General features: G+C 38.7%; 2 protein-coding genes and 1 pseudogene across 2 annotated transcripts in view; 2 read left to right on the plus strand and 1 right to left on the minus strand.

Annotated features, from left to right (window-relative positions):
- The window catches only part of LOC127683533 (rho GTPase-activating protein 20-like), a 429,795-nt gene extending 426,348 nt beyond the window's left edge, over window positions 1–3,447 (plus strand). The window contains exons 10-11 of the mRNA XM_052180862.1: window positions 2,298–2,418; window positions 3,235–3,447. Of these exons, the coding sequence (XP_052036822.1) occupies window positions 2,298–2,418; window positions 3,235–3,296 (183 nt within the window). The 3' untranslated portion in view covers window positions 3,297–3,447. The remainder of the gene's footprint in view (window positions 1–2,297; window positions 2,419–3,234) is intronic.
- The window catches only part of LOC127683530 (rho GTPase-activating protein 20-like), a 574,487-nt gene that overhangs the window by 238,724 nt on the left and 321,398 nt on the right, over window positions 1–14,365 (plus strand). The window lies entirely within an intron of this gene.
- On the minus strand, window positions 7,030–7,121 carry LOC127683983 (uncharacterized; annotated as a pseudogene).

Raw genomic sequence — 14,365 nt, forward strand, 5'->3', positions numbered from 1 at the left:
GACTTGTGTGAACTCATTATTTGGAAGTGACATTCCAAAAAAGGTAAGAGGATCTGATTTTTCCCTTTGAGAACAAAGTAGTCATTGTGATCAAGAAATTGGGAGTACCTCAGAAAGGTCAGCGATGTTAAAGGAAACCCTAAGATTGCATTATTCTGGAGTGGGAGATACATTGATCTATTTCAGGAAACATTGGGAAGGGAGATTGTTAATATAGTTTGAAGGAAGTGAATCATTTGTTTTTTGTTCTTTCTTTCCTTTTTACTTTTTTTTCAGATATTGATCTTAGATATTAATGTTTTACCCAATAATATGCTGCATGTATAATGGTAGTTCAAGAAGACTACAGTAAAGTTGAAAAAAATCCCTATTACCTAGTGTTTCACTTGTTTGATTATTTACTATTACAGCTGTACTTTGGAGCACATGATAGTTGTTCTTTATCATTGTGAGACTATTAAAATTATGAATTACCCTAACTGCACTACTGGTCATAAAAAAGAACATTGCATACAATTTTATATATAGATATAGATATAGATATAGATATAGATATAGATATAGATATAGATATAGATATAGATATAGATATAGATATACACAGACATATATACATATACATATATATATGCATATGTATACAGACATATATACATATAGATATATGTATACATATATATGTATACATATATATATATACATACAATATGTAATATAATGAATAATGATGAACATGTACTCTATCTTATATAATATAGTTTCTAATATTTTAGCACTAACTTCTACTTATATAAAATAGAAGTATATGTTTGCATTATTTTGGGTACATTTTTAGGTACCTTAATATTTTGCTTTATTTATCTCTTCCTTTTCCTAGAAAGCTATATGCATTTATATTTTTCATCACTTTAATTATTTAGTTTTAATTCTGATTGCAGTACACTACTCTAGGTCTCATCCTCACGACCCCCTCTTCCCTCAGTTTAATTTTAATTTAAAATTTTATTTATGTTTTAATTTTTTTAAAGTTTGGGGGAAGTTACGAGGGGAGAGTGTAGATATGGATGGACTAGAAAATGAGTGTTACTGGGTTGCATGATGAGAAATTCACAGAGAATCAACAAAGGACTTACCAATGAATGAAGTCATGGTGGTATTACTCACCATGGAGTAGAGTAGACCAATGAAAAGCTCCTTCAATTTAGAAAGTGTCTTAATTTGCTACTATTATGATAAAACACTGAGGAAAATTCTGGAGGACAGGTTACACTTCACAATATACTTCTAGTTACCAGTTAACTACTGAAAATGTCAGGGCAAAACCAAAGCGAGGCAGGAAGCTGGAGGCAAGAACTGATGCACAAGCTGTGTAAGAGTGCTTGCTGCCTCTTTTCCTGCACCTCCTATCTCTCTTTGTCTCAGTAATAGCTCCTGGGTGGCACCATCCTGGAGTTCTGGGACCTATAAATTCCACTGTTAATCAAGAAAATATTCCACAGACTTTTCTACACAATGGGCCAATCTGTTGTCTCAGTTTCTCAACATAGATCCCTGTTCTCACCAAATTCTTCATTAGTCATTTTTCTATTGCTTTAGTAAAACACCAGGACCAAGGCAACTCATAGAAGTAAATGTTTATTTGGGACTTAGAGATTTAGAGACATTACCATCCTTCAAATTCATGACAGAGGAGCATGGCTGCAGGAAGGTAGGGCAACCAAACAGGAAGCAGAGACCTGGTGGCTCTCATCTTAGGCAGCAAATGTGAAGCATAGAGAGTACACTCCAAATGGCACCTGACTTCTGTGACCTTACATTCTAACCTATGACATACTTCCTCCAGAGATGTCAAGTCACTAAACCACTCAAAAGATTTCACAAAGATGGTACCATATATTGAGATGCCTGAAATTAGACAGGCATCACATTCAAAATATCACAATGAAACTCCACCTCTTCCCCATTCCCCTGCATAAAATCACTAATTCAAGAAATCTTTGAAGTCATTACTGTGATTCACTCACAGTTATTCTGGCAGCATATCAGTTCTGAAATGTTACATTGCTTTAGTAGTTCCCCTATTCTTTGAAGTATGTATGAAATTTTAACATGATAAAGTAAGTTGCGAAGAACTTAAGCATCTCCATTTCAGACAGAGACTTAATTTCACAGGTTCATATCTGCTCAAAGTAACTGATATTTTCCTTTTCATTTTGGAATTCATTTTTTTATCGATTTCAATTTGGTAAACTATGTAAAATTACAGAAGATCTTGTTTTTTTTCCCTTGTGTTACAGATCTCTGTTATACAAATCATGATTGATAACTTTGCAGATATATTTGGAGAAGATGACCCTATAATTTGTGACAACAGTCAGAAGAGGTCAGATGACATAAAGACTACAGTAAATACTGCTGGTAAGTCAAAAGCTTTGAAATACTGATGAATTAAAGGTTTCATCTGCTTCTTCTCAAGCAGAAGTTCCTAGAGATTAAGAGAAATTAGTCATTAAACAGATGGAAGGATGATATTCTCTGATTTCATAAATTTGTAAATATCAAAGCCCTATTGTAGCCTATTATATTAAAACGTGGGAAAAGATTTTTAAACAATACTTTCATTAAATTATATATTAATATGTGTATGTATACATAGGTATGCATAAAGACACACATACACACACATACACACACACACTCACACACACACACACTCACACACACACATATATTCTTTCATACATGCATGTAGGACAGAGGAACTCCTTACTTAGACCCTGTACAAATTCCAGCATATTACCTGTTATATTTCTCACCTTTCTTCCCATGCTCCATAAGTCATGTAGGATATCTTGGATATGAAATTATTTTTAAAAAGTTAACTTAGAAACAATTATTCAATTTAAAAATTCATTACACATACTCCCAAGAGTGAACAATGTGCCAACAAGCTTTGCTATTCTTGGACAGAAACACTGATGTTTAATTTCATTTGATTCATAATCTTGCCAAATGCTTAGCATTTGGTATCAATATGAAGTTGCACAGGATCCACTACAACACCTATGTGAGGAATCTTAACAAATAACACATTCAGGAGCAGATATATTGTTAACTCAAGAAGCTTTTGTGTACAGTTCAGAAAATATATTGAAAACTAGTCTGATCTGAAGTGGGGTGAATCTATCATCAGAGAATGTTTTTCTAACTAAGACATTTCTTGACTTCATTTAGCAGGGGACAACGAAACAACTGCAACATATGACTTTCCACAAAGGAAACTTCCTCATGACTAAAGAAGGTTCCTGTCATTCTATTTCAATAAAAGAAACAACTTCAATTATACATTTACCCATATTATTTATTACAAATAGATTCACTCACTATTTATTTCAAGTTATGTATTACATATTCTTATCTATTATAATAAATTGAATTAAATTGTTATTGCTTAGACTCGAATATGCCTGATTCATGATTCTCCATAGTATTTGTAAAATGGCATTTCCAGTACTCTCCTCCACCTCTCTTACTCAGGCACCTATATTCATGCAACAGATCCACTAGAATCACTTTATTAATTTTTTCTTCCAAACTACAATCAAAACGGCATTTTAAGTCCTGCACAATAATTTTGTTAATAGTAATTATTGTCCTATTTCTGTGAAAATGTACTCTACTAAATTATTTACATTAGGAAAATAGCTCATTTTTTTGAGGGCTCAAGATATCAACATACAGCAGTTCTAATGTCAGGAGGTTGTAGCTAGTGAAGTCGTTCACATAATTCAGAAGCAGAGGACAATAAATGTTAATATTCAGTAAGTTTTTCTTTTTAAACATCCCAGGAACCATGAAAGGAATAGTAGAACCTAGTTATACTATTGGTTTGGCCACCAGTTACTTAAGCATAGACAGAATCTAAGGACCATAAATACACCCTCAGTGTCATGTCCAGAATCTTTTTTCAGAGAGAATTCTAAATAGAATTCCATTAATGATCAGCATTAATCATCACACATGATAAGATTAAAGGTGAATCATGGCTTCAAAAAACATAGGAATGGTCAAAGGTTTTAGTGATCAGAGAAATGAGCAGAGTCTGAAGTAAAGGCCACCCAGAGACTGCCTTACCTGGGGATTCATCCTACAAACAGTCACCAAACCCCGACACTACAACAAGAAGCATGTACCAAAAGGAGCATGCCATGGCTGTCTCCAGATGGGCCCTGACAGAGCTCTATAAATACAGAGGCAGAAACTAGCAACCAACTATTGGACTGGGCTTGGGGTCACCAGTGGGAGGATCTGGAGGGTAGTCCGGAGTACCTGAAGGGGTTACAGCCCCATGGGAATAAGAATGACTTCAGACACTCAGACACCCCAAGACTCCCAGGGACTGAACCATCAGGATCAGTGGGAGGAGTGGTCTTTGGTCAGGTAAAGGCTCAATAGAGGCCCCAACAAAAGGAAACAGATGGGGGTGGGGGGTGGGGGTGAGGTGGGAATGTGTCAGGTAGAGGGACATACACATGGAGGCAAGTGATGGGAGGAGGGGTAGGGAATCTTTGGGGAGGGGGGCTTTCAGGAGGGGGGAAATTGGGAAAGGTTTTACCATTGGCAACGTAAATGAAGATACTCAATAGAAAAATAGATATTGAGAGAAAACAAAAACCAACAAAACAACAACAAAATGACCCCAGGATCCCACTTTACACCAATCAGATTGACTACATTCAAAAACCTCAGATGACAACCAGTGTTGTTGAGGATATGTAGAAAGAGGAACACTCCGCCATTGCTGGTGGAGTTGCAACCTGTTACAACCATTCTGGAAATCATTCTGATGTTTATTTTGAAAAATGGAAATAGATCTACCTGATGACCTAGCAATACCACTCTTGAGAATATACCCAAATGATGCCCACCATGCCACAGAGGCACGTGTTCCACTACGTTCATAGCAACCTTGTGCTGCTAGGTATCTTAGATACCTAGAAGCTGGAAACAACCCAGATGTCCCACAACAAATCGATACAGAAAATGTTCATTTACACAATGGAATACTACTCAGCTGTTAAGCATGAGGACATCCTGAATTTTTCAAGCAAATGGAAGGAATTAGAAAATATCCTGAGTAAGGTATTCGGACACAAAAGGACACACTAATATTCTCACTAATAAGCGGATATTAGCCAAAAAATGCATAATACCCAACATACAGTCCACAGACCTCAAAAAAGGTCAACAAGCTGAAGTGCACAAGTGAGGACAACTCAGTCCCACTTGGGAGGGAGAAGAAAGCAATCACAAGTGGGGAAGAAGGGTGGGACCTGGGAAGGAAAGTGGACAGTGGTCAGGGGAGTCATGGGAGAGGGGAACCTGATCTAGGATGGGGAGAAGGAAAAGGACTGAAGCCCTGAGGGCCAGCACAAAGAATGTAAACAAGCAACCTTGGAAAGTAGAAGGTTAGGGGAAGGACCCTCCAGAATGTACCAGAGTCCTGGGAGGTGAGCAACTATCAGGCACTAAAGGGAGCAACCTTAGATGCCTGACAGTGGGGAGAGGGAACATAGCCCACCCCCAGCAGGAAGAAAGATAGGGCATCAAATGAGGGAGGGGCATCCCACAGTCACAACTCTGATCTGTAATTGTTCCTCTCTGAAACAACTGCAGAGATAGAAATGGAAAGGAGCCTGAGGAAAAGAGCCAGAGATAGGCCCAAAGTGAGGTCTAGCTCAAGCGGAGGCTCTAAGGTCTGACACTATTACTGAGGCTATGGAGAGTTCACAATAAGGGACCTATCTTGACTGCCCTCTGAATGATCCAACAAGCAGCTGAAAGAGTCAGATACAGACATTTGCACCCAACTAATGGACAGAAGCACCTGACTCCTGTTGTTGAATTAGGGAAGGATGAAAGCAGCTAAGGAAGGAGACCCAGTAGGACGACCAGCACTCTCAATCTGGACCTCTCAGATCTCTCAAACACTGAACCACAAAATAGGCAGCATACACCAGCTGACATGAGGCCCCCAACACACTTACAAAAGAAACCTCCAGGTCTGTATTCATTCAGAGATGATGCACCTAACCCTCAAGAGACTCTAGGGCCCAGGGAGTTTAGAGGTCAGGTGGGCTGGAGGATGAGGACATCCATGTGGAGACAGCAGGGTGGGGAGGAGATATGGGATGTGGAAAGTTCTGAGAGTGGATGAGATGGGGGGATAAAATATTAAGTTTTAAAAAATACATAAATAAATGTATAAATTATTTAGAATGCTACAGAAGGAATTGAGCTGATCTAGTAAATTAGTGTGATAAATTTTCAAGTCTACAGCCTCACTACTTCCATAAATCTGACTTAAATTTCTAGCCCCAGCCATGGGAGGTTGAGTGCCTTTTGCCAAAGAAATCTTACAGCAATATGTATATGTCTAAATTCAACTGATTCTAGCGGTTTATGACTTAGCAACGTCTACGTTGAAAATGAGTTTCTATGGTACATAAAATATTAGACATGTTGACGTGTTAGGGAAGCAGTTGACAGGAGTATTCTGCTTCTAACACCTATGAAGTGTGACAATAACCCGTACAGCCACATATCAGAATAGATGCAGTAAGTGTACTTACATGTCAGTAGTATTCAAGAAGTTTTTTTTGTAAGTGTAATTTAATTAATTTTTTGATATATTTTTTGTTTACATTTCAAATTATTTCCCCTTTCCTGGATCTCCCCTCTCAAAAAGTCCCATAAGCCCTCTTCCCGCCCCTTGTTACCTCATGAACCCCTTCCTGCTCCCCTTTCCTGGTATTCCCCTAAACTGCTGCACTGAGCCTTTCTAGGACTAGGGGCCTCTCCTTCCTTCTTCTTGGGCATCATTTGATATGTGAATCGTTTCTTGGGTATTCTGATCTTCTAGGCTAATAGCCGCTTATCAGCGAGTTCATACCACTGTGAGGTCAAGAACCTTTGATTGGACTTAAGTTTATTTTCTTTACCTCACAATTGAACAGTTTTGGGTCTTTCATTGGTTTCTCTGAAAAAAAATTTTAGTCTGTAGACTCTAAGAAGCCTGTTCTTTTCTACACTTGATCTTAGCCAAAAGGCCGAGAAGCAATAAACCTGTTCTTTTCTACTGAGATAAAGAAATGGACTGAGCCCAGATGTGAGAGAAGGTGTGCATGTGTGTGGGGGGGGGGCGTGCGTGCATGTGGGCGTGTCGGGTGGGGAGGAGCTGAGGAGTAGAGGGAGGGAAAACTATCAGAATATGTTGTATTAGAAAAGAATCTACTTAATAAAAAGCAGGAGGAAGAAAATATTCATCAGAAAAAAAGGAATAAAAAGACCTAATTATTAAACCTCAAACTTTAATAGCAAGAAAATAAAATAGAATCATATTTTATACTTATTTTTTCTGTTTTTATGGTGAAGATGTAGAGGATAGAATGAATTCATTTAAGGAATGTATTTTATCCTTGACTATGATTCTGAACTAAGTATCATTGTGATGAGAAGTATAATATACTAATCTACAATACTGACTGACTTTCCTGTAGATGAAGCTTTCTGACTCTGTTCAGTAAAGCATATTTATTTTTAAAGTGTCCTGTGATTTTTGCATGTTGGTCTCTACGGTTCATAGGGTTAATGAAGCTGAATTTTCACATATACCTTTGATAGGTTAAAAAAGAATCATGTATTGAGAATATTTGAGAATGAGTATGAATTTCAAAATGTTTTGTAGAAAATTACTTCTCTTCTTGGATAGATATTATTACTGATATCTATCTGTCTCTCATTTCATCTATCTATTTAGCTATTAACATATACTTTTCTGAGAATCTGTTATTTAATAAAAATGCCTATGGTTCAACAATTATTAAACTACATGATTTTAAAACCAAAAGACTGAAGAGGATGAAATGCACTTGTCACTTTGTCAGTTATAGCATAAGCTCTTGAATCTTGACTTCACAATGGCCTGTCACCCTGACTGCTAATGAATCCTCAGACTTCAGTGGTTGGTTTACCAACTGCAGTCTTCAGTTTGTTATATAGTGCCTAGAAGGAAAGCGATAATTTCATATCCATTGATTTGCTCTCAATTCCAGGCTCCACTGTAAAGGTATGTATATAGAAAGCAATTGTTAGCATAGCACAGGAGATGGAGAGGTTTGGAGAGGTGCAGGAATCTAGGTGGAGACTTTAAAATGTACAAGAATGTTTACTTTCCAGAATCAATGTTGATATTCTCATAGGAGCCACAGGAAAGACACACAGAACTGTCACCGGTGTCTGGACAAGATCAACTTCATGACTAATCTTTGAATGCTGGAGTGTTTGCTTGTTTGTACATGTGATTGTTTTTCTGCATTGAGAGTTATCTAGCTTATTATAATAGTTTTGACAGCTCAGCTGAACATCAGGATCATGAAAGCAGAGGTCTTTGGCTTGAGTTGTGGAGATTCATGCAACTACACTTTCAAATGCTAATATACTCCACCTACTCATTTCTAAGTTTTCACCATTCAAGACAGTTTGGGGAAGGGACAAACATACGAAAAAGAAATTTCTGAAGGAAACTGACATATAGGACAATATAGGAAAGGCCAGGGTGTTCACAGGTATGAAAAGAAGTCTAGAATTTTTAATGATGTTTAATTTTTTAATTTCTTACTAAGTTTCCCATTAGCATATCATTTATGTTCAAAGTTACAATTAGTTTTTAATATCACATTCTTCCTTATTTTGAATTTCATACATGTATACAGTGTATTAAATCATCAGTATAAATGCTGCTATAATATTCCTCAGATCTTCTCTTTCAACATTATTTACTGTTTTTTTACTATCATAAACCTTTTAAAATTTAACATGAACATTGGTCTGATAACTTATCCACTGAGTACTTGTTCTGTTAGGTGGAGACCTGTACAAGGAGTATCTTATTTTTTCAACTATATGGAAACCCTTGTGAAGAAAGACATTGGAGGAATACATCAAAACTTGCTGTGCCAAAGCAACATAGAACTCACAAGTGGCAGGAAAAGGAATGAGAGACATCAATCTTTATTTAATGATGCATTGGTTGTGTCTAGTAATCTGTTATTCTGTGCAACATGTATTCCTTACTATGAGAGGCTACACTTTAATTAGGCATTTTGTACAAAACTAAAATATTCTTTTCTTTTTTTTTTTAAGTTTATACTTACTTCATTACTTACTGATTGTAACTTTCTTTTCCTCTACTGTGTTTGGGGTTTGGCAGACACTCCCCTTTACATTTCTCAACTCATTTTGAGAAAAGTTTCAAACACATTTAAAAAAATGAATTATTTATGGTGCCATCCTTCTAGTTGAATTTGGGAACGAATAACAACTTGAAAAGGAGGCAGATTCTGCTTATTCTCTTTTGTTGTAGATGTTAACTAGATATATTCTTTATTTATATTTCAAATATTATCTTCTTTCCTGCCCCCCACCCCCGTGAAAATCCCATGAGCTATATCAGCTCTCCCTGTTCCCCAATCAAACGCCTCCTGCTTCCTGGTCCTGGTATTCCGCTACACTGCAGCACAGAACATTTATGGGCCTGTCCTCCCTTTGATGTCCAACAAGGCCATCCTCTGCTGCCTATGCTTCTGGAGTCATGGGTAACTTCATGTGTACTCATTGGTTGATGGTTTTGTCCCTGGGAGCTCTGGGAGTGCTGAGTGGTTAAGAATTAGTCTGGGAAGAATAATGATTTTGGCTGACCAGATGCCCCAGGGTTCCCAGGGACTGAGCCATCAACCACAGGTTACACATGGTTCCAGCCAAAAGAGTGGCAGAGGAATGCCTTGTTGGGCTTCAGTAGGAGGACAGGTCTCTGGTCCTATAAATGCCCAATAGATGCCCCAGCATGGGAAAATCGAGGGGGGAGGGTAGGTGGTAGTGTGTTGGGTGGGGGACATATTCTTGGAGGCAGGGGCTGGGAGGATGGGTTGGGGTATTTCGGGGAGGGGAGGAAACTGGGAAAGGATATAACATTTGAAATGTAAATGAGGAATATATTCAATAAAAAGTGCAAAAAAATTCCAAAAAAAAAAAAAAAACCAATACAAAAAGAAAAGGAGGCAGATATGCCATATCCCATTCCCTGCTCTCCCTTGTCCCTGTGTGTGTATGTGTGTGTCTGTGTCTGTGTGTATGTGTGTGTTGGCTTGTTCCAATTCAATTATAATTATGTTTCTATTTATTTTATTTATTTGCCCTTTCTTTCTCCCTTTCCTTCCTTCTTTCTCTCTTTCATTCTTTTATTCTTTCTTTTGTTCTTTCTTTCTTTTTCTTTTTTTTCATTTATTTATTTACATTGCAAATGATTTCCCCTTTTCTGGGTCCCCACTCCCTGCAAGTCCCATAAGCCCTATTCTTCCATCTACCCCTTCCCACTTCCCTGTTCTGGAATTCCCCTATACTCTTGCACTGAGTCTTTCCAGAACCAAGGCTCACTCCTCCATTCTTTTTGGACATCATTTAATTTGTGGATTATGTCCTGGGTATTCAAAGTTTCTAGGCTAATATCCACTTATCAGTGAGTGCATACCATGATTGATCTTTTGAGACTGGGTTACCTCACTTAGTATGATGTTCTCCAGCTCCATCCATTTGTCTAAGAATTTCATGAATTCATTGTTTCTAATGGCTGAATAGTACTCCATTGTGTAAATATACCACATTTTTTGTATCCATTCCTCCGTTGAAGGACATCTAGGTTCTTTCCAGCTTCTGGCTACTACAAATAGGGCTGCTATGAACATAGTGGAGCATGTGTCCTTATTGCATGCTGAAGAATCCTCTGGATATATGCCCAGTAGTGGTTTTGTCATGGTTTCTCCATCTACAGTGATTGAGAGTTTCGCTGGGTATTGTAATCTTGGCTGGCATTTTTCTTCTCTTAGAGTCTGCATGAGATCTGCCCAGGATCTTCTAGCTTTCATGGTCTCTGGTGAGAAATCTGGTGTAATTCTGATAGGTCTTCCTTTATATGTTACTTGCCCTTTTTCTCTTACTGCCCTAAGTATTCTTTCTTTCTTTAGTACATTTGGAGTTTTGATTATTATGTGACGGGAGTTATTTCTGTTCTGGTCCAGTCTGTTTGGAGTTCTGTAGGCTTCTTGTATATTCATGGGCATCTCTCTCTTTAGGTTAGAGAAGTTTTCTTCCATAATATTGTTGAAGATATTTGCTGGCCCTTTAAATTGTAGATCTTCACACTCATCAATACCTATGATCCTTTATTTGGCTTTCTCATTGTGTCCTGGATTTCCTGGATATTTTGGGTTACAAGCTTTTTGCATTTTGCATTTTCTTTAACTGTTGAGTCCATGATTTCTATGGTATCTTCGGCATCTGAGATTCTTTCTTCTATCTCTTGTATTCTGTTGTTGATATTTGCATCTATGGTCCCTGATTTCTTCCCAAGGTTTTCTATCTCCAAAGTTGTCTCCCTTTGTGCTTTCTTAGTTGTTTCTACTTCTGTTTTTAGATCCTGAAAATTTTTGCTCAGTTCTGTCATTTGCTTGTTTGTGTTTTCCTCTAATTCTTTAAGCGATTTTTGTGTTTCCTCTTTCATGACTTCTGACTGTTGATCAAGGTTCTCCTGTATTTCTTTAAGTGATTTTTGCGTTTCTTCCGTATTGGCTTTTGTATTCTCCTGAATTTCTTTCAGTGATTTTTGTGTTTCCCTTGTAAGGGCTTCTAATTTTTGATCCATTTTCTCCTGAATTTCTTTAAGTATGTTCTTCATGTGTTCCTGCACTAGCATCATGACTAGTGATTTTAAATCCAAATCTTGTTTTTCTGATGTGTTGGGGTATCCAGGACTTGCTAATGTTGGAGAATTGGGTTCAGATGCTGCCATAATGCCTTGGTTTCTGTTAGTAATGTTCCTACGTTTGCCTTTAGCCATCTGGTCTCCCAGGAGTTAGATGGTCTTATTGTCACTGGCTGGAGCTTCAACCTACTGTGGATCTTTAAGGTTATTTCTGCAACACTGGGTGACTGGGTTTCTTCTGGCACAGATTACTGATATGCTGGCTTCCTCTTTTGTGCCTTTGGAGCCCTTCTCAATCTTGGCTCAAGCAATGCTATACTTAGGTTGTCAAGGTCAACCAGGTGTTCTCTGTCTGCTCTATTATGGAGGGAAGAAGTTGTGGTGGGGGTCACTCCCTCTGTTGATTCTCACATAGGACCCAGGTCCTACGATGGACTGGCTTGCAGATGAACCGCCTATGTGCTCAGTTCCTGAGTGGAGGCAGACCCCTGGTGGTTTGCACCACCAGAAATCTAAAGCTCAGGGTGTTACAGTACCTAGTGATCCTTTTGTGTCCCTGCAGACAGCAAATATGGCAGTGGGGCTTCTCTCCTTCCACAGCTTCCTGGGCAGGACACGGGCCCCGAGCCCGGCGGGCTGGCAGACAAAAGCAGCCTATGTGCTCAGTTCCTGAGTGGAGGCAGACCCCTGGCAGTTTGCACCACCAGAAATCTAAGGCTCCTTTTCTTTCTTTCTTACCTCCTTCCTTCTTTGCTTTCCTACCTCCCTCCTTCTGTCCATCTTTCTCTCTCTGTCTCTCTTTCTCTGTCTCTCTTTCTCTCTGTCTCTCTCTCTATGTCTCTCTGTCTCTCTATCTCTCTGTCTCCCTGTTTAAACCCCCCCCCTCCATCTCTTTCACACTTTCTTTCAAGAAAGGACTGATCTCTCTATGGGGAACAACACAACTGTGATCTCCTGACAGTTCCAGGTAAGCCAGAACTACATCATCATCACCATCATTTTACATTTGTATCTTCTCACCAAAAATAAAGGAAAGGAGAGTCAACTTGGCTAGCAGATAAAATTGATAAAATTAAATCATTAAAAACTCAAGTATGAAATTTCATCAGAAAGATGAAAATGGTCATCTTGTGGAACATCATGAAAGTAGCTTCTCCACCACCCTAACCTGACCTTACCACCACTTCTGCTTATTTCCAGCTCCTGAGTGCAGGAGTTACTGAGTTTAGGCAGTACAGAGTTTAGCATGGCAGGCAGGGACACACCTGGGGTCTGAAGACATGCAAGATCAACTGTCAGATTTAAGGCAGAAAAAAAGAAAGGAGAAAAAGACTGATCAAGGAATCAATAACTTTCAAATGGGCTTGGGTATTGGTAGTGGGAAAGGAGTTTCCATCCTTGGTGGTTAAAAGACACAGCCACATTGGAAAGTTTAAACTTTACATGTCCTGTTCACCTCTGAGACCTCAATATGGTGGCCAGGAAAATAGGTCTCTGAGCTGGCATAGTGGCACAAGCCTTTAATCCCAGAAGACACAGGCAGATCTCGAACTGGAGACTAGCCTGCCACATATAGTGAGTCCCAGACTGGCCAGGGATATACAATGAGACCCTGTACTTGAAAAATAAAACAAAATAAGAAAAGGAAAAAAAACCCCACAAACCAACAAAAACACAAATCGTGCCTCTGATATCCAATCTGGGCAGCAGATCTGATTGTCAATCTGGGCAGCCAGGCTTCTGCATCTCCTCCTCCCTAACCTCACACGGAGGCTGCACTTGTGAACTCTTCTTCTCATCAGTGCCAGATGGAGCAGCACAGGCCTATTTATATGAGACAGGAAACTCCCTTCACCCATGCCTTTGACTGGACACCCGGCACTGATTGACTGAGTCTGTCGTACCCTATGTTAGAGACTGGTTCTTTTTCTTGCCTTCTCTCCTTTACAGAGGTCAGGCCAGCATCCTACTCTTGGGTGTTACCTGCTTCCTCTCCCTCTCTTCCTGAAGCCCTTGCATTAATTCATCCAATGATCTTTCAGTATATCTCAACTTTTCTAAAAACTGGGTGGACAAAATAGTGCTTCATGAGCAAACGATCACTTCTTGATGAACAACTGATTGCTCCTAATCTACTGTTGGGCAAGTGTCCCAGATAGACATGCAACTGTGTTGATAACAAAATGAATTCTAGCAGGAATGAAGACATCTATCCTGAGTGTGAAGAAGCTGAAGGTTCTGTTTAGGTCAAAGGTCAAAGATGGCTCAGGGTAAAATAATAGGCAACATGAATTCTCTGGGATATCTCGAGGAACTAAAAGGATATTAGCCCCCCACTAAAGAACAGAGATAGTAATAACAGAGAGAGGTCACTGCCTCTCTCCTGAAGCTTCCAGAAAGACACTGTGATACTTGAGTCAAGGACCTCTATCTAGAAATTAGGAGTATGGCTTAATAGTTAAAAGCCCAAGTTCTAGGGATAAATAGTTTAGGTACGAATTTCAGCTCCTTTGTTTTCTGGTTATGTGAACTAAAGAAAATTATTTA

Source organism: Apodemus sylvaticus, chromosome 4 (assembly GCF_947179515.1).
Source record: "Apodemus sylvaticus chromosome 4, mApoSyl1.1, whole genome shotgun sequence".
NCBI classification, from domain to species: domain Eukaryota; kingdom Metazoa; phylum Chordata; class Mammalia; order Rodentia; family Muridae; genus Apodemus; species Apodemus sylvaticus.